At 37.6% G+C, this 27922-nt stretch overlaps 1 protein-coding gene across 2 annotated transcripts in view; it reads left to right on the top strand.

The window, feature by feature from the left end:
• Nucleotides 1–27922, top strand: part of TENM2 (teneurin transmembrane protein 2) — a 744328-nt gene that overhangs the window by 440200 nt on the left and 276206 nt on the right. For both annotated transcript variants that reach the window (XM_069029269.1, XM_069029270.1), the window contains one exon: nucleotides 16399–16482. In XM_069029269.1, coding sequence (XP_068885370.1) covers nucleotides 16399–16482 — 84 coding nt within the window. The remainder of the gene's footprint in view (nucleotides 1–16398; nucleotides 16483–27922) is intronic.

Raw genomic sequence — 27922 nt, forward strand, 5'->3', positions numbered from 1 at the left:
CTTCATGTGGGTTACAGATCTCAGCATTCGCTTGAAAATGTTAATCTCACTCTAAAAAGTTTCTTCATGACTGTTCTTTTTAATGAGGACAAGTCCTTCATTTTTAAATATCCAATGAAGGTGCATAGACAGTAAAACTGTAGTTATGTTGGTGCTTACTTTCCTCATGCTGCTGTATTCACACTTGGAAACCTTTTGAGTCTTTTTCTTGTTTTGCAGTCTGAGTTGTGGAAACATGTCCTTATTTAGGTATTCCAATATCCAGCAGCTTGTGGTTAATAGCTTTATCCCACATTTTTATCCAAAGCCTTAAATATTTGCCGTCGTGGTTTTGATTAGGGCATGGGAGTAGATGAGCTTTGAGTGCCTTTGAACCCAAACCATTCTGTAGATAGTTGTGTGAAGAGGTTCTTTCATTTGTCAGTCCTCATCTAATTTCTGTGAACAAAGCATGTAGGACTCTCAGGAAAGTGCAGGGCAAGGAAAAAGGGCTTAACTTTCTTAAAACAGGCTTGCTCTTATTTATTGGTGTCAACAATCAGGAATTCTTGCATGCCTAGCAAGAATCAGCTGGGTGAAAGAAAAGCACCGCTTTTGCCATAAGATTTTAATCCCAGATGATAACACCCTAAACAGGATACAGTTTACAGAAGTACAGAAATGACCACATATACACATTCTTCAATCTTGTTCCTTTTTCAAGCCCAGAACAGGTATTCAGTGGGGAAGTAACTTGCCATGCCTAGTGAATTTTAGAATCATTGTGTCATTTGGAAGAGCTCAAATGTCACTGTAAGGAAATAAACAGGAAGAGGTACTACAGAGAAGCAATATTGAATGGAAATGGGCTAAGAGGATATAAATGTAATTTGCGAAACACATTTTCATGACTAGTAAAATTAGCACCCATTTATACATGTTATACACTTGAACCCTTGTTGACACCTGAGGCTGGGAAAATATATCTGCTAATCAAAACATGTAATTATATCCTATGAAGCTGAAGTAACGCACTGAATCCTTGCTCTTCATGTTGTTAATGATTTGTGAAACTCATTTACCCGATCACCTCAGTTTGTCCTTTCTTGCTGTATTTCTGTTCCCCAAAATAGTGAGGTCAGGGACATTATAAAGCAATTAGATCTATGGAGAGCGAACATTGCATAAATTGTTAGATGGCATTGATATTAGAGAACAAGATGCTCTCAGTAGTGGGGGAAAATTCTCTGGTTATAAAACAAGCAAAGCAAGATAAAGTATTAACTTGCTGGAGAACTAAAATTTCTGTGGACTTGTAGTGGGGTGGTTGGTAACTTGTAATTTCCCACTGGCGTGACCTTACTTTGCTGTCTTCAGAGCCCATATCTACATCTAATTGAAGAACATTATGGTCTGACACAAACATGAAGGGGAAAATGTATCAGTGATTGGTTTTTCTAGTGGCTTGGGTCTATACAGGAGAAATACTGAGGAAAAAATGGGATATAAAAAATGTTTACTAAGTTTCATGATACAACAACAGATGAATTTATTTTGGTTTACAGCCCAATTCTAAAGTAGCATTGTGGAGATGTGAGAGATGAATCAACCTAATGTAGAAGAACAATTTATTTAGTCAGGCAATAGTGAAGTGTGTTGCTTCAGTGGAAGGGGTGCTGCCATAGCCATGGATGCAGTTCTCTTGCAGCTTTTGGGTTCTGTGTGTAGGTAGCACAAGTGAGAATTGGAAGGGGGAAAGGCGGGTTTAGATAAGAGTTTTTTGATGATGAAAAGTAAAACCAGAAATTAACTTATTCACAATAGCATTAAAATCTTCTTTAGTTCCTGCAGTTCAACAAAACCTTCAGGCTAGTTAAATTATAAAGATGACTGTACAAGGGAGAAATGCATCTGCTGTAGCATGAATGTTATCCATCTTCATTTAGCAGCTCTGGCAGGTACTTTTGAATAACCAATCCTAAATACTCTTTTTAACCACTTTCAGTTTCTATATCTGGCTGTCTTAGATGAACCAAACAAGAAGAATTTTTATAACAATGCTACTTTACCATTCTTCACTTGCACCATTTTTACTGACATTCAGTGGGAATGTTTTCTTTCTCTGAAAGACAAGATAATTAAAATTTAAAACTGAATAAACGTAGTATACATAATGTTTATTTATCAGGAGGGTCTGTGAAGAACAGTTTAGTACAAAAGCGCATTAACTAGTACAGATGCATTAATGCATTTAGTATTAAGAGATTTCTTAGAAAACTGGAAATGAGAGAAAAATTTACTGCTTCTAATATTTGAAGGTAAATTAATTCAATGTATCATAGTTCTGTTGATATAATCTTCCTTTGTACAATGATTTCATGTAAGGGAAACTGTGGCAATATTTACATATTGTATTTGCTGTATGCAATGTAGTTACTGTCCTAAATTTCCCACTTAGATGTATTAATCTTATGGTTTTAGGTGAAGACTCATGGAACACTATAGATGTTCAGGAAAAATCCACAATTTAAGTCAACAAAATTTATTTTAAAAAACTTGCTCTGCCTGCCTTGAGATAAGATTGGAGAGTCTAAATAAATTACCAATTAAATAGGAATGGTATAATAATATACAATGCTGCATTGAATCTGCACATAAGTCATCTATGCAGGAATGTTCTGTTAATTACTATTGTGCATCTCATTGAATTGTTGTAGTTGTTCTTTCAGTGTGTTCTATTTGTGATAGGATATCTGGCAAATCCTCTAAGTTGTAACATTAACTGAAAAAGTCCATCTTATTTCAATATCGACATGATTCTAGTTCACCATTTAAAGTCCTTACGTATGACTTTTGAGTATGATTTTAAAACTTTCTGTCCCTTTAGACACTGCTCACCTCAAACCAGTGATGTGTTGTGGAATCAGAATACCTGTGTAAGGAGTGGACTGCTTGGACATTCAGAATGCAGGAACAATGCCAGAGGAATTAGGTGAAAAGTAGTGGAAGCTCAGTCACAGACTCCAAGTTCTCTTCAGAGTGAATTGCTGTCTGGGCTGCACTACTCATGCCTTAACACAGTCAGGGGTTGCTCATGCTTAGTGACATTTAAATTTAACATTTTTCCTTGCTTTATCAATTTATATTACCAAGTCATGCAAGAACTTCTTTTTTAGGGAGGCTGTTTTTGCACTCTGTTCTGAGGATTAAAAGAGCCAAGTGTCAATGCACAGCTCTAGGATGAGGGCCTCGGTGGATGGATGGATGGATGGATGGATGGATGGATGGATGGATGGATGGATGGATGGATGGATGGATGGATGGATGGATGGATGCCCTGTTGGTCCCTGCTGGGTCCCTCGTGGCCCGCTCAGGCGGCGCTCTCCCGGCACCTCCGCGTGCGCACACTCTCACCTGCGCAGGTGGTCACCAAGAGCCGCTCACAGCCCCAGGCTGTGCACCAACCGCAGACAGAGAGGCGAGAGGGGCTCTCTGCATGCGATTCCAAGGTGTTTAACAGCAACAGCCCCAAGGGAACAGAGGCAAGAAAGAACCACCACACCAACAGCCCGTGCCAGTTTTATCCCAAAAATTCCCAAAGGCGGGCAAAGCATCCAAAACCAATGGTCTGAGGGCTCGGGGGCAGAGGCGAGGTTGAATGGCATAACAGGGGCCAATGGGAAAAGGGATGGGAGGGGGAGAGGGCCAGTGACCAGCAGGATCTAGACAAAGGGAGAACTTTCTAGCACAGTGTTGTAATGAGAGAGCACTTTTAAGGCAACTTGGGGGGTGTAAAGTGGACTTAGCCACCACAGCACAGAGCTTTAATTCACTCAGTTCTGTGCCTACATTGTGCTTAATGAAGCTGTTTTGTAACTGAAGTGCTTGGTTTTCCTCTTGGAGTCAGCAGAGAGTGGCAGAGGCTTTTGGATACTTTCCAGAGGAAGACCATTCTGTCGTGAATTCACTCACTTAAGTTAGGTGGACAAGACCATCCTCTGAACACATCTCAGGAGTGCTTATTTCTCTCCCCCAGCTGCAGAGAATAGGTTTGGCTTCTTTGTAAAGAATCTGGCTGTGGTCTAAGTGCCTAATTTAGGTAGAGAAGATCCCACCCATATGTTTTTTTAATGCATGCTGAACATGTTGACCAGTAAGTAACAGCTTAAAAGGGTTTTTGTCAGTGTTAGATGATAAAAGGAAAGGTCATAAAGGTGAACTTTGAAATATTTGTTTGGGAAAAGTCTGCTTCAGCTGAGACATTGCTCACTTGAACCTTCCAGAAGTGAGATGTTCCACCTTGTAGTTGTCCCTTTCTGTGAAATACTGCCATAGGTGTGATTTGCCTGATGGCCTCTGTGTACCAGATATCTAGGGTTGGTCACGACTGACAGATAGGATTTGATATGTGGAAATTTAAATAGTTCCAAATGCTTGAGTAAGACCACCAAGTAATTGGGAGGGACTAGATAAAATGTCAGAGTGCCCTTGGTTACTTCATCAAGAAATGTGTGAATTGTATCCTGATACCCTACTTGGAAATTCTTACAGCCAGAGGTGAACTAGTGAATTTGCAACTTCCTCTATGAAACAGAGGTTCTGCTTTGCCATAACTCCAAGCTCTGTTTGCTCTCTCCTTCAGAAGAATGCTGGTTTTACAGCTCAGCACTTCTCTGTGTTGGAACAGGGTCAGCATCTGTATGGATTTTATCAGTGGTACACATAAATGTGTCCAGTAAAGATCCGGGTTTCAATTCTATTTTCTAAAACACGCCTTTGCTCCCAGATGATTGAGTACAGCTCTTGGCCATGGGTGACTGGTGGCATGTTTAATGTCCCGAATTAATGACCCCTCAGTCCCTAGCTAGCTGCATCAGAGGTGTTGTGATAAAAGCAATGATGATTGGGGGACTACTGCTGGGCTAAGGCACAGTCTGTCCACTTGGAGAAAACAGGTTTCTAGCGACCCTTCACTTGACTCATCTCCTCCTGCCTTTGTGTCATCTTCTCTTATTTGGCAGATATTACATACATTGAAAGCAGAAAATCATGTTTTCTGACTGATGTAACTTGGTCCCATGGCTAGTACTAAAAAAGAAAGTCTAAAAAAAATTACTGGCATGTGAAAATTCTTATTATGTTCTTAAGTTTATCTCTTGTCATGTTTTTACATCAGCTGGCAAACTAGAAGCTGTGTGCAGTGAGCACATGAGCATGCTTTCCATCCATCCTAATGCACTTTTTGGATCTGCTGACAACAGGGATGTGTTCAGGAGTTGTGCCCTGCACAAAGAGAAGGGAGAAGCTTGTACAGAGAGTGCCATGCCAGGAGTGAAAGGAAAGGAAATATGACCTCTGGACAGGGCCAGCCCTCTCCCGTCCCATATTCTAAATAGAACCTTAGTGTTTGGACAATATATAATCCTTAATCTGAAAGGATGTGTGAGGTGTTCGGTTTATTTACCTTGGAGGAATAAAATGCACAGCTGCACCTATTACAGTCTGAACGTATTTCTTCAGGACAGTCCTCTCTGCTTCTTGGTCCTTCTGAGTTGTTTTTTTTTTCCAGGTCTAACAGAACTGTAACCAGTTTTGTTTGTTTTCTCACCTTCCTGGCTGTCTTTTCAAGTCATTTACTCCAACTTTTCCTGAAGGTTTTGTAGTTTGTTGCTCCATTATATGCAAGTGTGGAGTGTGCAATGCAAAACCAGCTGTGAACATGAGGTAGTTTCTGTAGGAACATCTCAACTTGAGACTCAGATTTCTATTTACACCTAAGGTCATCCTTGTGTTATTTGTATTTTTTATCTCTGACTTCATCCTGTGCTCCTACTCTTGTCTCCAGCTCTGCTTCTAACCTCTCATGCTGAGATTGGCAATGAGACACTGTGTTAAGGCAGTTTGATGGCTCCTCTTCATATCCTAATGATTTTTCTCTTATTTTTGAGATTACTCTGACCCATTTATTGCTTTGTTCTTTTTTATATGACATTTATGGACAATGATGGACACTTAAAAGATGGACAACAATTGAAAATTTTCAAATGTCAGCCTGTTTCAAATACTATTTAACACTCCTAAAGTTCAAGTCACTACTTGGCCTTTTTCATGTTTCCTCTTTAATGAAGACTGAAAATTTCTTCATTCTGTTCCCTTTAAAGCAGAAGTGTTTGATGTAGATTAACACTGAATCTACTGTTCAAACTCCCTTCTTCATCCTTCAACAGACCATGTATGGGATCAAATGGCATCATTTTGATCAACTAAAATATTTGGAGATAAGCTGTCTGAGAACTGTCTTACGCTTTTGGCATTTCCATGGTAATATATGTGGAGGAGGAAAAAATCTGACTTATACATGTTTTCCCAGTCATGATTTGTCATTATAAGTGAAGATTCTTTTAGGTAATGTAGTCAACACAATTAAAGCTAAAAGGCAAGTCTGGCATAATCCCAGTTTTAGCCTTTCTGAAATATCATTTATACAGAGTGAGATTACATTAAGTTCTTAATTGCCAGGATTGATAAGATATTACTTCAGTCTGCACTGATATTTCACTGTATACACAAATAGTTGTGTATGATGCCATAATTGTGTGTATGTGTGTAACAGAGGGCAGAGGTTTTTTCTGGAATTTTTTGTGGGAAGTCTGGAGATTCTGTGTAATAGCACTGTCTTGTGCTATGGTTTAGATGGCTTTTATCTATCCAGTAGAAGCTATTTCAGGATAAATTGACAACTTTGCACTGTGTCTTTTTACTCAATCACCTCTATGTGCAGAGTGCCAGTAGTGTTTTCAGAACAGCACTTATGATAAGGAAAAAGTAGGCATAAATGTGCTGCTGAGAATTTATTGGGAGTCCTCGTTCTGTTGATCAGGAGCTCTGCCAACACAGTGACTCCACTGACTGTTTAGTGAACAGGTAGAGCCTTTTCTAGCCACAGTATTTCTCCTCCTCAGAGATAAAAAGGGTAGAATGAACAGGAGCTGAGACAGCTTGTCACTGCTGAATCTTGTCCTGACAGCTGCCTTAGCAGAATGCATTTGATAAACTGTGATTGACAAAATACTTGAAAACTGCAGCTTAAAACTGAATTTCTGGAGAGTGTGAAAGTAGACAGGATAAAGTAAGAATAGTCTTATGAGCACGCAGAGCTGTCATCATGCACATAACTCTCTTCAAGTTTGAAAAATAGAAAGCTGTAGGGAAACCTAGACTGTCCTAATATAATTATCAAGATAATTACTGAAATTGAGCCTTTGTTTGAAGCTAGATGCTTATGCAGTATTTTGCTACACAAAATCTAATGTTGAAACTTAATTCAGTGGTAGACAAGGGGCAGAACAAGCAAAAAAAAAAAAAATCATGGTTTGCTCTGAACCTTTGGATTGCATACATAAATTTTGAAGTTTTATAGTTCATTCTCATACTAAAGAAAGAATTGGTAACAGTGGCCTTGCTTTCCCTGACTTTACATTTGTGGTCTGAGAACAATTAGTTTCCACTTACTGTAAATTAAGCTCATCATTTCCCAAAAAGAAAACCCTTCTAATGCATCTTCTACATGATTGGAGGCACTCAGAGGGCTCTTTTCTTAGGTGGGTTTGCTGTTCTATTTCAAATCAATATAATCTCATTAATAGCCTATATAACATGTTATATGTCGTCCCACAAAACTCTGAAAATTAATTACATCACTCCTGTATAAATACTGGGATGATTTTCAAAGTACTTCTGTGTATATTCAGTTGTAAAGAGCAGATAGGGGTCACTGCCAGTCCTGCTGACTGCAGAGTGCTGTGGCAGTGAGCAGAGCACAGACTGTTGGTTGTAGTCATTAGACTGCACCACCACTTGATGCAATTCTTGGTGTTTGTTCTATTTTTCATTTGCATTTAAATTCCTGAGAAGGAAAGATAAGATAGAGGTAAACAAATGATGCTTATTTGCTCTTCAGTTAAGCTCCTACTAGAATGTGACTTTAGGAGAGAAAACATTGGGGAAAAATGCCTAGGCATCCTTTGCAAAGCATCATACCTCCATTCATCCTCCAGCAGGCTTCAAAAGACACATCCCTCAGGTTTTAATGAAAACATAAGTTAACAAGGAGTAACTAAAAATACACTTAACAGGAAACTAGGTCAGTCACCACATGACTCAGTATTTGTAGCTTAGGTAAAATACGTTGCAATGTTTTTCACATCATAAATATCCTTCTGGTACATGCAGAAGGTGTTGACCGTGTTTATTTCCTCCAACACATTATCCCTTTTGAGTCAGGGAGTGTAATGCTCTAGCATGAAGCTGTGATGTGTTTGGGTGTGGCTGTCTTGTCCAGGGCAGTTTTTCTGCCCCAGCCATGAACCGCTTTTTGTGCAAGCTGGGTGCTGAGGGCTCCATTCCATCAGGAAGAAGATGAGTGTGTTTGTTGTCAGCCCATGTTGTGTTCAGAGGGGAGCAGCTGCCATCATGTGTGAGGTAACATTTGTTCTTACAGAAAAGAGCTGAATTTATCTGGGTTTTTTTTCTGAGTGTCACAGCCTCTTCCTGCACTTTGTTGTTGTGTCCATGGGACAAACTTAATTTTGGTGGTTTTTAGAATGAGCTGGAGAAACAGAAACGTACTGAAGTGATTGATTTCTCTATGGCAGTGTAGTGAAGACAAAGATGTTGAAAATTTCCTGAATAATCTCACAATGTGAGTGGGTAGGATAGAAAACAGGTGAAATGGATATTATTGAGGAATTATGATGGGCTTTGAATTATCTGTTAAGATTCAGGAAAGTTATGTTAGTACAACAGTGGACAATCCTGTGAAAGGATATCCATGTCATATTCCAATAATGGAAACAAACTTCTTCTTATAACAAAAAAAGGAACCAGTGGAAAGTTTATTTAGAGAAGAAACCAGAAAATATTGTCACTGCCACTGTATAAAGGTGTGGAAGGTCCATAAACATTGAACAATATGTTGAGTTCTCGTTCTTTCATTTAAAGAATGATGCAGGTGAACTGCAAAAGGTAGGAGCTGGTGAGCTGAGTTACCCAAGGTATGGCATATTTTCCATATGAAGTATAACTTTAATATTCTTTAGTGTAAAAACAACTGGTTTTTACACCAGTTGGTGTACAATGGTTTACACATGACCGGAGCCTCTGCAGTGGTGACTGACTAACGACTGTGAATAAGGAATGGTTGCTCACTGCCTTTTACCTGTATGGAAACCATACAGCATCAAATTAGCAAATGGCACTTCCAAAATTAGCAAAAATCTACCTTATATACATCCAGGACTTCTTATCCCTGGACTTTGTAAATACTAACAATTTACACTGGTTCAGAGCCAGACTTGAGAAAGTGGTGGAAGAATAATCCAACCAGAGCTGTTGAATAAAATCTTTAGGAAACAGGAGAGGTGAGCTCCTGGAGTTAGAGATGATATTCTCAAGTTAGGAAACAGGAGAGGCAAGCTCCTGGAGTTAGAGATGATATTCTCAAGTATTATTTTTGTGTATTTATTCTAGTTTTGTACTTTTCCCTGGGCTAGAGAAGTGATAAAATATCTTTGATATGATTCACTACAGGTTGTACTTACATTCTTTATCAAAGAATGCTGAGAATAGCTTTGTTTCAAAGCTATAGGTGATCTCATTATAGAAGCTGAACAGATATTTGGTAAAGTTTGAGAGAGAAATCTTGTTCTTCCTATCTTTTTCTCCAGCAAAAAGCACAATGAAACAGTAAGCTTGTCTTCTTGTAAGTTGTGTGTCAGTTCTGAGTTCTTCAAAATTGTTTACAGGCACAGATGACAGGATCTTACCAGCTTAATTACTTGAAAACTGTAATTTGATTTTTTTTCACTAATAGAACTTGCTGTAGAAAGACAAGAGAGATCAGTAAGTAAAAGTAGGTTTAAAGGTGGTTGAGGCTTATCAATTAACTTGCCATAGCAATTTAAAAACAAACAATAATTCTTAACAGTGAAGAACATAAACGAGTAATGAGGAAGACAGATGCTGAAGTTATTACTTCAAGAGCTTTGTTTTGTTTTGTGAGGCACTGCTATTGCTAGAACACTGATCTCAATCACTTTCTTTGTATTTTAAGGGGCTTCCTTGGTTTTAAATGAGTAATGAGCTACAAGGTTAGAGGCAGACAGGATGTTGCAGTGCCTGTGGAATATTCAGGTTGTTGGAAAAAATCAAGAGCAGCTAACTAATTTTTCCCTAATTTTACAAAAGAAGTAGGAAATTAGTATGGTCAGATAACTTTTACTGGTTGACTTATCCTTTCTTTATGCTTTCAAGCTGAAAAATACATATCCCACAATAAGGAGAAAAATTATTTTTTTGGAATTGCTTCTAGGATTTAAAGTGGTTTTACCCTTTTCCATAAAGCTTTTATTTATACAGTTTTGTGTGCTGCCACAAGCGAGGAGAAAAAGTAGTGGGTGCCTTAGTTTAAGTGTTGACTGGTTTGGGTACAGTGCATGTGGTCTCCTCTACATTTTAAACTTTTACCTGGCAGCTTCTATTGTAAAATTCCATTCATGTGAATCTTGTCACCATATTTATGTAAGGATACCAGGTTCAGAGATTTAATTTTGTTTTTAACAGATTTGAAAAAAATCATTTTGTAAAAGAGTTATTGGTCTTTCCAGGTGTTACATTTTTGATCTAAAAACGCAGTCATTGGCACAGAGAGTGACCTGAGGGTAAAGTGTTATTTGTGAGAAGCTTGCATGGAAAAGGTATTAAAGAAAGAGAAAGCAACCACAGAGAACATTCAGTTGCTGTTCAAAGATTTTATTAATTTTTAATAAATTATTCCCATGAGAATTGTGACTTATATCTCCATAATTATTAAATCATGACTTGTAGCTGAGTCATTGGTCTGTATGGGGCTACTAAACCATTCCTAACAGCATGAAGTAATAGTTGTTGAATTGACCTTTACTTCAAAAGGCAAAGTAAAACCAGAAGGAAAAAATGTTGGGAAGTTTCAGTTAGAGTTTTACTTTTTGTGTGAGTCAATGACCATGTTGAATTAAGAGGCAGTTATGAGTATTTTAGATGTTAGGGCTTGGCTGTTCAGGGGAATTTGAGAATATTTAAAATTACCAGATGTAGTGGCATGATCTTAATGTGATATTGTGAAATTGATTGACACTCCTGTGTAGACATAATCATTTGGACTTAATAGGGCTGTATTTAATTCTTTTGGGAGATAAGACTAAGAGAAATAATTTCATTTGACTTAAATACATCTACTTGAAATTTAGGTTCAATTATCTTTGACTTCATAGTCGTAACAGACTTGTACACAAATAAATAGACACATCTCTGTACTCTTAAGTGCTGATCTGAATTATGCATATCCCTGTGATTCTTATGGTAGAAAGACATCCCAATGCTTTTAGTATTCCATAGGAAATGAAAACAAAAAATGTAAGTATTTTTCATTTAAAGTTCTGTGTTGTTGTGTTTAATGTAGCTAAATACTTGTTTTATTCTCTAGAAAAGGCATGGATACTGCCCTTGGAAAACCCAGCTCCTGGTATGGTAGATCTGTTGCTGGTCATACTGGTAACATTTAGGAGGTTTTAAATTACAGTGCAAGTCAAAAATTCTTCTGACTCCCATTTTGTAACCTTACCTTTAGGCTGAGGAGAGGGGAAAATGGTGTATTTGCTGTGGAGTTCACTGAGCTAAAATACACTTTCAGATGTACTTGAACTGCATTAGAGCATTTTCCTTTGTAGTGTTTGTCAATTCTTCATGAATGTTTGGTGTTGTGTTAGCATTTTATTTGTGGAAGTATACTCTTAAATGTCTTGTGGGTGTTTTGCATTGGAGAATAATTGTGCTTGAGAGCTGCCAGTACAATATGAAGGTAAAGCTTTTAAAGTCTAATTGACTTGTTGAATGTGCTTCAGGGGAGAGAAAACTGAACACAACTTTTACAAAAGCTCAAACAAAACACTGGATGTAAAATGTGCAATAGAACATAATAGAGTAATACAGGAGAGAGTAATTCTGTCAAGACAATACAGGAAAAGAAAAACTGTGTGGCCTTTTTGTTGCAGAACAGTTCTTATTCCCATACCTTTGTGCATGACTTTTGTATTACTGAGTTATTTTTCGAACTGGACATTGTGCACGTAGAGGTTGAGTGCTGCACTTGTTACATCTGCCCACCCAGGCATGGTCTGAGGTATTAGGGTGGAATGTGATGGGGGAAAAAAGCCTGGTTTTGAGGGCAAAGTAGAGCATTGACCTGCCTGGTACTGAGAAAGTGTTCTGTCAGTTGCTACAGGTTTTGTCCTTTTCCTCAAAAATCATAATGATCAGCAATAATTGTGAGCAAATGGCAGTGAAAATATGCTGAGATATCAACAGAAGAGAAACTTGTGCTCACAGAAAGTAGTCAGTAGGGAGGAAATCAGAGATATTTGGGACCAGTCTGAGCCACACAGGTGTGACAGGAAAGGAGCAGGTGTTTGTTACTGGATGTTTTTGTGTGAATATAGGGAGGGAGGGAAAGCAGCTTGAGAAATTCAGGCTATTTATTTGTGAGGGGTTTTTTTCAAGGTTTCTGAAGTGCTAATTTATGAAAATAAGCCATCTTTTTATTGTATATTACTAGTAAAAATTGGGTTATGCCACTTAGATAAATAGAAGAGGAAAAATGAGAACAGAGCTTAGGAGGCTGTTTAGGCTCTGGTCACATTTAATGTTCCACAGTTATATTCTAGATCAGTGTTGACTGAGAGGCACAAGAATTAAGGGTGGAGGAAGCAACTCTTATAAAATGTAAGGAAGTTTTCATATGTACAAACACCCCCAAACAACCCAACCATAAACAATGTGCTGTTGTCTGAAAGGGTGGAGCACATCTTATGTGATTGGTTGCCAAGATTTTAGTGATGCCTGTTGGAAAATGCTAAACAGCAAAATGCCAGAATACCTGTGAACTAATAAGATTGGGAATTTATAGTGCATAGCAGGAAGCATCTATTTAAACTATGAAGGGGAGAATTTCAAAGGAAGGAAACAACTGGGAATGAGGGAAGAGAGAAGAGAGAGGAGTGATGCTTGTTCCTGGATGGCTGATGGTTAAGAGCAGTAGCTAGGACAGCTCAAAAGAGGAACTAGAACTAAGAACAGGATATTTGGTGGTCAGCCTCCTTCCCAGCACAAAGACATGTCCTGTGGGGCCCAGGCTTGCTCTGCAGTGGGATCCTGAGGAGTGGAGCCCCTGGCTGCTGCTGTCCAGAGGTGCCTCCCAATTGTGGGGGAGAATGGATCTCCTCAGGGTGGTAGGTTCCCTGGGAGACTGTTGGGGTGAGAGGGAAATTAGAGAAATATTTAAAATATGCAGAAGGCAAGGAGCTAGTCGGAACTCTGTATTCCTCACGGGAGAGCAGGTCAGGAATTGCAGTGCCTGTTTTCTCAGTTCTCAAAAGGTGTTGCTAGGATTTATACTGGTATCTAAAATCACCTGTATCAACAGTGGTTTTTAGCTTAAAATGGGGCTTGAGACATCAAGCAAAAACTGCTACTTGCTCATCTTTGCAAGGCAAGGACAGAAAGCAGGTTTCTTTCTCCCTGTGGGAGGAGAAGTATTTTAGGGCAGTATATAGGAGGAGCACAGGAAATTCACACAGGTTTTACCTTTCCAGATATAACTGCAGTGTCTGATAGGGATTAAAATTAACTTAAAGATCTAAAGATTTACTTACAAAAGGTTTCTTTTTCCTAATTTTTGGTAAGGCCAAAGACCGTAGGTCATACTCTGCTCTTTCCTGTCTGATAATTGCAAAATCCATTACTATCCCTTCGAGATGTTTTTTTATAAAAGGCTGTACTAAATCTGAATAAAAGCCTAATAAGTAGATTAGTTAGAACAATAGTCCTCCTGAGGATAGTTGATTCCAAGTGTAGCTGCTAGAGATAACCCTAAATGCAATTAGGTTTAACTCCCTGTGAGTGTCAAAGGAAGGTAATACCCACAGAGACTTCCCTTCAGATGACACTATTTTAAAGTGTCTTAACATTTCAATATTCTTTCCTTTGGGCACTGGTGACAAACCTTTTCTTTTTTTTTTTAATTCTTGGAGAAACAGGGCTTGGAAACTTGAGCTTTAGCCATTAGTTTTAGGTGCTTCCCACAAAAAGAGGGATGGTTCAGCTTCCTTGGGGTGAACACTTTGTTGTCCTCGTCTGTGTCCATTATAAGGATCAAATATCCCAAGGTGGCCATGGACAGGTGAAAGAGAAAATAGCAGATTCAGTAACATACACAAGCTTAAAGGGTAATGTGGTAAAATGTCAATAGATGAACTGTTGATGGATTAATTCTGTTTTTCCTCATAAAAGAGAAATGAAAGCTAAAGCTTATATTAAAACAAATAGAGACAGTAAAGATTTCAAAACTTTGCATAGTATAGAATGGGATATAACAGAAATAGTATAATTGCAAACTACTAAAATGGTTTAATTTAGCTGTAAGTACTGCAGAACAATTGCACTGTATTTAAGAGTTTGGTTCCATTTTCACATAGAAAAAGAAAAGAAAAAAAAGCTTACTGAAACAATTCCATTACTTCCTCTTTGATATATGCCTGCAATGCATGTGTTTATGTATATTTAATTTCTCCCATTTTTAAAATACGAAAATAATACCAACTTTTAGTATTTTGGGGGGGGGGGGAATTGCTGGTAATACTAAAACAAGACATTTGCAATATTTTTTTATTATTATTTACCAGCATTTTTACATTGCTATTCACTGTGCTCTGCCCTTCACATTTCTTTACTTCACTTGTATGTTGTTCTTTGAATTATATTGATAAGTGAAGCGTTCCTGAAAAACTTTTTTTGTTCTTTGTTTTTAAATCAAAAGTCTGTATCATCAAAATAAAACTGAACTAATTAGATGTGAGCCAAAGTACCCAAAAATGTCTTCTAGTTGCACCTTATCAAAATTTAACTTCCTGTGTGGCAAGGAGACATTGGGCCAGTTTAGTAAATTCTGCCTGGTTTTTATTGTTTGTAACTTTTCCCTTGAAATTCCTTTCTCCCCAAAGCCAGAGATGTAAGACTCAGTTGCTGTCATTCTTTCACATTATTCCACTTGAATTAAGGTATTTTTGCTCCTAACAAATAGCTAATTTGTTGTCTAGTATGTAAAGTGGTTTATTTTCTATTGTCTTGGTCAACTCTTTTTTTATTTGTGTCAATGTGTTGCCTTTTTTCTTTGCATATAATAAATTGCTGTGTTTACAGAACACATTTTCACTGTTGATTTTATTTGAGTGTTGGGTGAAAGAATCAATTATTATCTTATAAATATTATGAAGGATTTGAACCTGAGATGCACCAAGTAAAATTATTTTCCAGTGAAAACTTAGAGAAAAACAAGAATCAGAGTGACCATACATTAATTATTGGGCCTCTTGTCTGGCTGGTTTTTGCAAGGCAAATCATGTAAATAAATAAAAACAGGTTTTATGTTTCCTGTTTACTACATCTTAAAATTCTCCTGATGTTATTATGAAATTCAATAATAATTTGCAATTGATTTTGAGCTTTTCAAATGTAAGAGGACTCCCTACTTATGTCATGTGTTCAAAATCCAGGATTATTTTAGTTCTTCTTAGTCTAAGAGAGAGATGATTCAAAACTAAAGGGGTTTTTTTTGTATGTTTTTATTAAAATCTGTTTTCCTAAAGCTGAAGTTTTTATGAGACAAAAAAGAAAAGAGAATGCTCCTTGCAACAGTGGAGTTTCATTGGTTCCTGTTTAGTTAAGATGCTGCAGAATGAGCCTGAGTATGTTGAGTCAATGTAAAAGTCATAGTGCTGCTGCAATAAACATGTAAGAAGTGATTTATTACAGCTGAGAATGTCCATTTTCCAAATGTATCCTAGGAGTCTGGTTTTAGATAACAAAAAATATATTTTACAAGGATGTAATGATATTTGGCTATAGGAGGAATGGATAGCATACTGAAAATAAGTTAGTATGAACTTAAGCACGTCTTGTACAGCCTGTATGGAAATTCTGCTGGCCTTTGGATTAAGTTCTACCCAAAGAGAGATTTTAGAGAGATTTTGTGCACTCAGGCCTTTTTTTGGTTAATGATGCTGGCAGTGGGAATATGGACTTCCTGCAAAGCAAGATTGCACCAAACTACTGCTACTCAATATGCCTTTTTATGTCATTGATAACAAGATAAAAGAATTCCTAATCTCTAGATAATAACGAGTAATGTATTTTACTTACTGTTGAGGAATGCTTTGGGTGGGAGGAGGTGAAACATTCTGTTGGCTGTATTGCACCAAAGGTGAATGGAATGAAGGAAAAGAAGGAGAAGAGCCATCTCTAAAATGTTATTTGTTTTATTTCATTTAGATTTTCACACACACCTTTCTGAGAAATTGAAAGACAGACAGACAAGCTGGCAGCAGCTGGCTGAGACAAAGAACTCTCTCATACGTAAGGTTTTTATTTTGCTTAAACTGTATTCCTTGTAAACTTAGAACCTAGTTTAGACCTTGTGTGTTGTGCAATGCTTTATCTTGTTCTGTGTATGTTCTGTTTATTATGTGTTGTGGGGTGTTGGTTGGTTGGTTGTTTTTTTTCTTCCTGGGTATTTATATTCTGATGAATAAACCTGATCTCTACTACTTATTTCTATCTCATTGTTGAGTATTACCTTCCTGGTTGGATTGAACTAATTTAGGGGTGTTTTTTTCACTGGGAGACTTGGTTGGGTGGTGAAGAAGCTGTTTTCCCTGAGCTGATCTTGCTTCATGGGGTGGGGCTTGTTCCATGAGAGGAGAGCTAAGACATGGAAGAGATGGCAGACCTGGGTACACACAGGCATAAATTTAAAACAAAATGGTACCTGTACCTGTATTTTCACAAAAGCAATTGCAAATGTTGTCTTCCACTGGTAAAGGTTTGCATGGAACACATGTTTCTTCAGAGATTCTTAAATCAAGCTTTCGAGTGAAAGATTTAGTGATGACTCTGTTCATCTTCAGTCTTGATTTCAAATTTTTTTTAATCTAAGATTTTGAGATTCAGGCAGTCACACTTGATGTGCCACTGAAGTTTTTTATCTTAGGGGCTGTGCAGAACAATCAGGGAGTTGTGTTGGGTTTTGTGGTTTTGTAGGGAATCGTGTCATTGCTGGACAGGGGTTTTTGAAGTGCTTCCCACACACATACACACACACACACTTCTGCTTCCCTGAGAGCAAAACTCCTTTGGGAGGAAGAGGATTTTTTTGGGAAAAAAGCCTGCAATGTACTTTTTTAGCAAAAGAAAAAATTGCCAGGCTGTAGTAATACAAATCAAACTCAAGGAGTTTTAGTACAAAGGTAATGATTCAGTGACAGCTTCCTCTTGATATTTCTTGAAATCAAAATTTATTTTCATTCATTGGATATGTGCACTTACACCAACTAGAGTATCAGCACATGCCCTTATGCAATTAGTAAGGGCTGTTTTTATAAAGTATTTTGTCTTCAACTTGGCAAATTTTACCTTGTATTTGATTGCCTAATGAGATGAAAGATGCGTTCTGTTATTTCATTCTTTTCTTCCATTGCACCTCTGACTTAGTGCATACACGAAACACACCTTTCTGTTTGGGCTTTTTTTTTTAAGCACTTACTTAAGTGCTTTTCAAGGTTAGGGCCCTCACCAGGAATAATACTCTGCTTGCTTAATATTTAAATGAGACCTAAACCAAGGTTTCCTCATCAACCCCATTTTCTGATGTACTTCCTTCCATAATTGCTTGATTGTTGGTAAAAACTAGTAAATGGCATTATTCTTTGATTCTCACAGTGTTTGAGCAAATACTGGAGCAGTTTCTTAAATCAAATGCTGGAAGGTACTGAGCAGCTGTGACCATTTCCTAGTTAATGCAGCCCACGAGTGTTCAGTGTGTTTTCAAACTGGAGATGAGGACTGCTTGTTGTGTTTCCACGCTGCTTAGAAGAGTGGGAACCAGAGCTTTTGGTAATTAAATTTCTGTAATGCTGATGCATAATGTTAAAACTGCCCAAAGTGGTGTGTATGGTTGGTAATAAAGATGGAATTAATAAAGAACGGAAATGATCCTGTACATATCTCTGCATTTCTGAAGCATTTATGATTATTGGTGCTGCAGGAGGATTTTGGCACAGGTGATATGAGTGGGTTATGCTCTTTAGGCTGTACTAAATCTCAGAGAATAATACTTGAATCCATTTTCCAGGCTCACAGAAAAGTTTTTGCCTAGCAAATTACATCCAACTGAACAATGTCTTTCCTCATTTGAAGCTTTGAGGCTTTTCATCAAATATTTTTTCTCTTTGGTTTACTTCTTTTTCACTTGCAACCTGATACTCTTCCCAATTCAAACAAATTAGATTGATATATTGCTTTCAGTTTTTGGTACTGTGCTTGTTCAGGGCTCTAGAAATTAGGAAGAATGTAAGAATGTATTACTAGCTACATCTCAACTCAAAAATACTTGATAGCATTAATCCTTGATTTAACATGCATCTAAGAAAATAATTGAACTGAGAAAAGCAATTGAAAAACTTAGTACTTTTTATGACTTTTATGAGTCTTAATTTCTTGGACATGCTACATCTGAGTTGTGAAATAGTTTGTTGAATGCTCTAAATGTGGTAAGAAAGGTGCAGTGAGCTTATTGACTCAGATGTGCTGTCTGGCCTTGGTATCAGCCACATCTTTTATGTTAATAATTGGAGGGAATTGACCAAAAGCAAGCTTTATCTCTGTTCCTTTTAAACAGTGCCATAGGATTTTTTACATCAATCTGGATGCTGCCAAAACCAGACAGATGGCACCAACCTTGGTTTAAAGCCTCAGCTGGCTGAGAACGCACCTAAATAGTGTTGCAAGGTTTTCAGTGTGCACGTTGTGCCAACAGAAGAGAACTCTTTGTATCACCATAAGTAGGGCCCTTAGACTTTGCATTTCAAAGGTATCCAGTTCTCATGTGTGCTCATCTAGAGCACGGATTGCTTTGCTGTGCTCTAATAAAATGATAGGTTTCTTGATCTGCTCTGCCTTTTCTTTGCTAAGGACAGAGATGCCACTGGTGCAGCCAGACAAAAAAGGAGGTGAAGGGTTGAACATGGATGTCAGAATGGTCAGTGGTTCAGAAATACAGGCAGAAGGATTGTTGTCAGAGTCATGGTCAGACTCTGGAAGGAAAGAGAATAAAAGTGTCTTACAGAAAAAATATCTCCACTCTCTAGTATTTGGAGTAGTCCTAAATCTCTCCATTTCTGAATGCTCTCTGAAAGAAGAATTCTTAGTAGATGTAAAAAACTACAACAAGCAGCCCGCTCAACCACCCACCCCCCCCCCCCAAAAAAAAAAAATCTTAAATCTATGTCATTGTAAGAATTTAGAATTAAAAACAAAATCCAACAAACAAAATAACCAGACCACCCTTGGTTTCTTTTCAGAGCTGTAAAATAATGCAACAAAAGTTCAGTGATTTATCAAAATAATGAATGCTTTTTAAGCATTCCATAGGTATGATGTTGAGTAATATATATATATATATAAAAAAAGAAGTGTACAAGTGAACTGCTTAGGGTATGATTTGAATAGAACACTGAGGGGCCTCATTAAATGGCAAAGGCAAAAGGATCAGCTCCTGGTATAGTGAGTGCAAGCCAACCTGAATTGGAGTGCAGTAGAAGACTTGACAGGGAGGGAGAAAGGATTGAGTCAATCAAACCATGTTGCAGTGCACTAACAGGGGATTTTTAGGTTCAAATTCTAGTGCACATTCTTTCAAAAATACATGAGCAAGACCTGGGTTTATCAGGAGATTTTAGCAGTGATTTCTTTAGGCAGCCAAGTCCAGGTTGTGCAATTACTCTTCATGCAACTGTTTTGTTAAGAAACTGTCAGCCAGAGAATGGAAACCACACAGCCAAAAGTGTGTGATAAAATAAAATACAGAGAATATAGGAAATTCTGAGGGAGAAGTAAAAGTCTCTTGCATAGTGGGTCCTAGAAGAAAAGAAGCTGACAGTTGTACCAGGTGCCTCTTCTAGGAGCAATGTTACAGAATTTGTCTGAACAGCACCAGTAGTGGAAATAAAGGATTGGAAATTTGCTTAAGAAACAAAAGAGGTTGTGTGATGAAAAGCTGAGCTACTGGCAAAATACTTGATCACCTCAGATTTATACACATCGATCTCCTGTGTAATGCACCATGTCCTAAAAACTGGAAGCCATGAACAGAAGACATTTTATTTTAAGGAATCCTGTGGCAGCTTAGAATAAATAGCTTTTCCACTTTTTGCATGAAGCCTCTACCTTAAAGATACTGATGAAATAGGTGACAATTTTTAACACAAGCAGTGACAAAATAAACACCATCTGCTAGTGTTGGCTTATCCCATAGTCTTCTCATGCTGGGTGATTTTATTTCACCTTTTTTCAGAAATAGTTAATGACACATCTGCTGTGTGGTGGAGGTGCATTTTCAGTGATTAAGTGTGGACATAGGATTAGAGAAAACAGTAACAAAACTTTGTCAGGAAACTGAAGAAAATATTAGTGCTGTAAGGAACTAACTGGCTAACTGTGTTGATGGCTTTTGGTTTTTTATTTTGACCTGGTTTATTGTTGGATCAGAAATTTCAAATTATATTTGTTCTTTCAGAATACATGTTTATTGTGGAAAACTGCTCATTTAGCCTTTATTTTACCAAATCAAAAACCTTGCCACTATGACATTTGTAGTCCTCCAAGCAAGCCTGGTTTTGTAGCACATTCGTGAGTCTGGGGATGTGGAGTCAGAGCGGGTTTGGGTGTCCTGAGGGATGAGGGTCAGATTTGTTTACATAGGAGAATATGTTTAAGGGAGCATAATGTACAGTGGGGCCTGGAGAACAGAATAATGAGTTTATCTCAAGGTCCATTTGAGTACTGACAATACAAAATTGTACAGACATGCAGAGTTGTTTACTGGTATAGAGTATGTCTTTATCCTGTAAAGCTCCGTGAATCCATCTTCCTCCCAAACACCATTGTAGGGCAAAGTGTCATTGTCTGGAGTCCCTGGGTTATGCAGACAAAGTTGTAATTCCTGATGTTTTGTGTCAGGCTGTGCTTTCTTCCCTGTAGCAGAGCTCGGTAGTCCTGTGGGTTTGAAAATCCCTTTCCTGTGTCCCTGAAGAGCAGTCTCTTTCCATCACCCCAGGATGTCCCAGCTTTCCCTTCTCAGTCAGTCTTTGTGATGGGAATTCCAATTTAGCACTTTACTGCAGAGTCATTAGCATAATGATCCACAAAAAATCCAAGCAATTAGGCTGCTAAACCTGTGTTTACCGTGCCAAATCATACATCCCTATGCTGTTACCAGTATGAGTAGATGTTAGTAAATCAAAAAAACTAAATGTCTGCATCTCCATATGGATGGGTGGATATTTAATTTTAATATTTAATATTTAATTTTAAGATAGAAATTAAAGCCATGGAAACCCTAGGAAGAAAACCACTTTTGGCTACTTTGTCTCTGGTAGGTGAAAAACCGGGATGGAGTGCAAGAGGCATTAATTCTGACTCTGTCTAAAAATTCCAAGCAAAAATAAAATCATTGTCTTCCCTTCCTGCCACCAAGGTCTGTTTAAGGGTATGAAATCCTTGTCCTCATTTTACAGTTTCACAAAACCACAAAAACTAAGTTATGTAAGTAAAGCTGTGTACAGTCCAAGAGCAAAATTACATCTGGAAACAGCCCCAACATGCTACAAATATTTTGGAAAGAAATTGCTGTCTCTTTATTGTTTGTTTGGTTTTTTGTTTTGTTAAACCTTTTATCAGCTCCTGATGAACACTGGCTAAGGAAATATTAATAGAAAAATATGTAAGGGTAAACATCTCTACCTGTAGTTATTTTAATACTTTTGCTCAAACTTCATTCAATTTATTATTTTAATAATGAATGTGTAGCAGTGCCTGTGAAGTAACGTGTCATTAATGTTAATTGTTCTGATAAAAGAAAAAGAGAGCAATCTGACTCTTGATTTTTTGTCTTTACAGACTGCATAGTAATTAAAAATTGGAATGAGAATTCTTGCAAGTTGCTCTAAATGTGTACCGAGTACATTCAATAGTGAATATTTGAAGTCATCTCATGTTCCTTCACAGTGATAAACAGATTTACATAAGTTAAATACTTTTAATATAAACCTTTTGGCTTGACCTCATCACTGTAAACATTTCATTTACAAATTATCAAACCTCTTTGAAAGACAGCCTTATGTACGTGAATTATCATTTATGTTAATCGGAAATATTTTTCAAGCTGCTGTGCATAAAGTGAGGGTGAAAAATCCCTTGCTTATTCATACCCATATGTATGCTGTGAAACTTGAATAAGGAGGGAGACAAAAAGGACTGATTTAAAAAATAAATTATATACATATTTTTTTATGCTCATGCCATATTTCCATAGTTCAGGTGTACTTAAATCCAGTGGTAGGGGTAAAAGTGTGGTGAGTCAGAGCAGAGCTTTTTTGATTAGTGTCCATAGCTTGCTTTTATAAAAACTCTTTTGTTTATATAATGAACTGGAAAGGAAGGTGCTTCTTTACTCCAACTGGATTTGCATCTGTGGCAAAACTTTTATAGTCTCTAACAGATTACATGTTATATTACAGTGCATTTTTAATATGGGGAAGCAATAAGGAAATTATGACTGTACATGATTTTAACCTGTTCCTTGCAAACCCTTCTGCTTATTAAAGAATTTTACTTTGGCAATGCATAACTGCACTCAGAAGTTGTCAGTGGAAGGCCAAGTATTTTGATAGAAATGTAGTGGATGATTGTATCTGAAGATTGAAATCTGTTTGGGATAATAAGTAGAGGTGAAAAGCTGACTCACAGAGGCCATGTCTTTATATCCATTTCCATACTGGCATAAGTGAGAGTTCAGTATTTGCAACCAACTTCAAAGTATTTCTCCTGTTATTAAGACTTACAGACACAGCTGATAAAAGGTTTTCATGCTTCTTCAAAGTTAATGTCCTTAAACAGCATTGTTAGGAGTTAGCATTTGATCCTGTATCACTGTTTAGATTTAGAGTGATGGTTCAGCAGTGTGAATGTGCTTCACAGACAGGCTTTGCTCTAGTGCATATGCTCAGAATCTGCCCGTGCTTGATTGTACTTAGTTCCTTTTTTATTTAGAATGAAAGCTTTGCTTTCTCAGTTAAAATCTGGGGTAGGGAAATACTGTGCCTCAAATCCCATGTGGCCTGAACTACCTGGTCCCAATTAATGAAAATATTGAATGTGGTGTTAATGCCAGGAGGGCCCTGAAAGGACTTACTGAAAATTACTGACATAATCCTTTTCTAAAATAAAAGGATTTTTATATGATTAAATAGAATGTGGAAGGGGGAAATGGAGTGCATTTTGGAAAAGTAAATGATCTGCAATGAAAAAAAAAAATCAGGTGTTTTGTTTCTCATTACAAACCAAAAATTGTCGTCTCTTACCTATCCAGCCTGGAAAATCTTCAGCCTTCGAGCACTGTAGAATATTCATTTTTAGGGGAAAACTCTACTGCTGCCTTGCCTTCTCTTTCCACTCAAAGGATAGTTGGTCATTCTTAGGATTAGTTGGAGGTGTTGCCCCTGAGTTTGGATTCTGAATTTGACTTTGTGTATCCTGTGATGAGATCACTATTTAGGTGAACATCTATTGGTTCTTTCAGTAGTAAAAACCGCTTGTGCACCCTCCCTGACAGCTTCTTACACAGCAGCCGTGCTGAGAATTCATCAAGTGCCTGCTTTAGAGTTTAGAGTTGACATATACAGAGTAATAAAAGGCATCTCTTCTTTTAGTCACCGTCAGTCCTCGTTCTCATAGAAAGCCTCATCAAAATAACAGCTGTGCACTTGCAGTCAAACTTCTTGTTGTCTTGTACTCACGGCAGTAAGGATTGAATCCTTCCCTTTTTGATCTGACTCAGAACTAGCTTCACTCTAGGTTGGTTTCTGAACATTGTCTGATTTAAATTCTGTAAAAAACATGTGAGCTCCATGTCTTACAGGCAGATACCAGCATTTTCACAGCTTAAATTTAGACTGTACCAACAGTCTCTTGAATACAGGAAGAAATTAAGACTAAACCAGGAAATCAAGGCCATTAGTGCCATGATTGTGCAGTACTGCTACATGTAATAAAGGCTCTAAGATGCAAATTCTGCAGAGGTAGAATTGAGATAACCATGGACAGATTTAGGACTTAGATAGATAAGGATAGATTTAGATAAGGAAGATAGATAGGACTGATGTGTTTTGTATCGATTTCTTCATTTTCTAAGTCACTTGTGTGATATGCATTATTGGCATTCCATTTCAGGTGACTCAGAGAGGCCAAGTCTGTAGTGTGAGGAAGCAGCTTCATGTCAGGCGTGTGTAGTTCTCAGAGTGGTTAATACAATACTGCTGCTTAGGTAATGAAGCAGTAATAATGTGAAAAGCATGGCAGATGTTAACAATTACAAAAAATTTAAATGATACTTGCCTTCCTCTACTGTGCTATTTCAGATCTGTCCTTCTAAAGCTATGGTGATAGAAGAAACTAAATTGTCTTGATGTTAAATGTGAAGTAAGGGCAAAGGATAGAAATACCTCTTAGGTGTGGGTACACAGTTACGCTAAATACTTACAGAGATCTGTGTAAACAAAATTTGAAATCACTAAAAATCTGAGCGCTTGAGCTGCTTCATATGAATCAAGAAATGTTATGTAAAAACAGCTGCTGCTGTTGCAGAATCTTTCTAGCTCTGTTTTCCTCATCAAATTAATATGGAAAAACGTCGTTTTCTATGCTGAATATGTGCACATAGTTGAATTCCTTGTTCAGCTTTTAGTTAAATGAAGTTCTAAATTTGGTTCTCTGTCCAGGTCTTATGACCATTGTTTTACATGACAATCAAATTAGCATTTAGAAATTCCTTTTCCTTCATTGTTCTCAATATAGAAATACCTGCTTTAATTCTTCTTTTGTTCGTGCTTTTTTCTAACCTGAACCTGATGTTCAGCTGTGCTGTGTGAGCCTGTGCTGAGAGAAACCCTTCTTGCCTTACAGTCTTAGAGCAGAGAAACACAGGCACTGTTCTTGAAGTGGTTTCACTTAATAGTGACAGAGGAACTTATTTTAGTTGGAGGGCAGCGTGTAATAGAATTTCTGTTTTATTTTTCAGATACGTATGCAATGAGTTCCATTCTTGTGTTATTTCTGATAGAAAAGCGTACAGTATGTAACTTCCTGAACTCCCAGCAAGACTTAAACTTTTGAACCTAATCTCTGTCAGCTTTTTCTCTTTACTCCATAGTAACTGCGTGTCTCCTTTTCCGCTGTGTCTTGTATGTGGCAATTATTACTCTCTGAGACATAAGGTAATTAAGTTGAATTTCATATTGAGGGATATGGGCTAAAAATAAATAAACAATCTGATTTCATAGTTTGCTTCTTGATAAACTCCAGCTATCAGAAGTTGGAGTTATTTTTTTTTTTCTATTTCACCTTGCATTTTTCAGCTCCCCTGTGTCATCTCCTGGCTGGGTGCTCTCTGGCAGAGCTCAGCTGCTGCTCCTGTGCAGGCAGTGTCTCCTGCAGGCAGGTTTGTGAGTGTCAGCAAACGCCCGGCTGTGGTTCAGTGCACGGGTAATTCTCAGTCATTAATTTGTTGAAGCAGTGTTTGAACCTATCAGCTTAAACGTAAATCACTTCTCGGGCATGAGGCACCAGAAGGTGCAATTAAAGAGGCAGTAAAATTAGATTGGGTTTAAACTGTTGCTTTTTCATAACTGAAGGATGCAAACACAAAGTTTTTCTTCTATTATGAGAAAAGGTTACATGTCCAGAAATACCCTGAAGTGTATTATGCTGAGTGTGCTTCCTAAAGAGAGCAGGGGAGTTGAGAACAATCGTTTTTTTCAAGCTCTTAACATTTCTGATGTATTCTTTCAGTTCTTTGATGAATGTTATGGAAATGCAGAATTCGAGTAAGTTAGCCTCTTTAACAGGTGCTTTGTTGAAGGTTGGGTAGGAATAAACTCTGTGGCACTTCTTTCCTAGCTGAAAACCGGCATCAATGTGGTATCCAAAAGGCTGCAAGCACCCTGACAAGAAAAATAAATTCCATCAAAGAAAAGCTAAGTTGTGGGTTTAGTGAATTTGCGTTGTTAAGTATGAGATGTGCATGTTCTTTATGCCCACTTCACAAAATCCACTGCCTTTGCAGTGCTTCTCATTGCTCAGTGCAGTTCACCTGATCGAAGGTTGGTGTAGGGTGATGAGATGTTGAGTGTTCCCAAATGCCCATAGAAGGGGAGGCCAAGGACACTAAATCTGGTGTACAGAACAAGTTCTGCTTTGCTGAGTGACCATGCCAAGAGCCACAGTATGTAAGGAATCCATGATAAGCATGCACAACATGCACAAGATGCAAACTGAGTGCTAAATGTACTCCAGCAGCTGTTTCAGTGTAATCCCTTCTTCAATAAACCGAAGCATTTGTTGAAAAGGAGTGCAGCATACACTTTGTATTGGATTCTAATCAGCCAGTTAAGACACTCAACAATTAATACTCTAGAGCTGAAAATTAATCCAGAGTGAACAGAACTGTGTTGAAAGAAAACAGTTTCTATATTGATTGAAAGAGCACTGAACTGAAGGGGTTGTTTTTTTTTTTTTTGCCTGTGAATATAATATATATGGTTCTTTTAGTTCAGTGCACAAGCAAAGCACATAAATCATTCTCCTGGATGCGTTTAAGGACAGCATCTGCCCTTCCTGGATAGTGCTGCCTAAAGTAGCTTTATCTACAATGTTTTCTTGGTGTTCCAGAAGCCCTGGAAGCATAGGATATTTGATCCTCACAAGTCGTAACCACCTGCCAGATCTTAAGTTAATCCAAGGTGTTTTATTCCTGCAGCTAGGTCAGGATGTGGTTTTCTTTGACAGAATTTTTTCTTGGTTTTGGAGTTCTGCTGTAGTGTTTTTTGTTTTTTTGGTTTTTTTTTAAATTTTCCACTGAGGTGTTCATACACTTCATTGTTTTCTTGACTGTATGTTGTACTTCGAGCTTTCAAATATCCTTGGCAGTGTTTTTATTTTTTTTTCTAGAATGTTACTACTTATAATATTCCCATGACATTGCATGAGTTGGCTTTTGCAGGTTAATATGTTTTGTATAACTGTAACTTTAATCATGTTTCTTCCAAATTTGTCTGTTCTTAAACTTCTGTAACCCTGGAGTTCCATAGCTTGGTGAGGTTGTTCAATCCCACTTTTAATTTTCATCTTGATGTATTATAAATTTTACCTGGCAAGTAGTAGCAGGAGGGAGTTCTTCAGGAAGCAGCGCACTGCTGATCTGTGTTGGTGTAAGTGTCACATATTTCAGTCGAGTGATGTGACAAATTACTATTGCTTAATTTCTTTCTTAAAAAAAAAAAATCTGACCTCAAAGAAATGTCAGTATTAGAATTTACAATTTCTTGTAAATGTAGTAGCTCATTTTGAAAAAATGCAAGATTTGCATTTAGATACCAATAGAAGATTGAAGACAGAGTATTAGTTAATGCACAAGAATTGCTCAAAACATCATAAATGGAGAAGGCAAATCATTATTTTTGTCACAGTTTTCAAAGCTATTTTATTATGTGAAAATAGCAACTATTTATTTTATATATGCTTATACATGTTTACATTTCCCTTCCTTCCCCCTCCATGTCACACACTGATTGGGACAGTCAGGATTTCTGGCAGATTTCTTGTTAGTGATAAGTGGTGACACTTCTTTTATGTTCATTAAAGGCTTTCTTCTGATGGAGATAAATAGATAAATGACATGCTAGGG

Source organism: Aphelocoma coerulescens, chromosome 13, assembly GCF_041296385.1.
Source record: "Aphelocoma coerulescens isolate FSJ_1873_10779 chromosome 13, UR_Acoe_1.0, whole genome shotgun sequence".
NCBI lineage: Eukaryota > Metazoa > Chordata > Aves > Passeriformes > Corvidae > Aphelocoma > Aphelocoma coerulescens.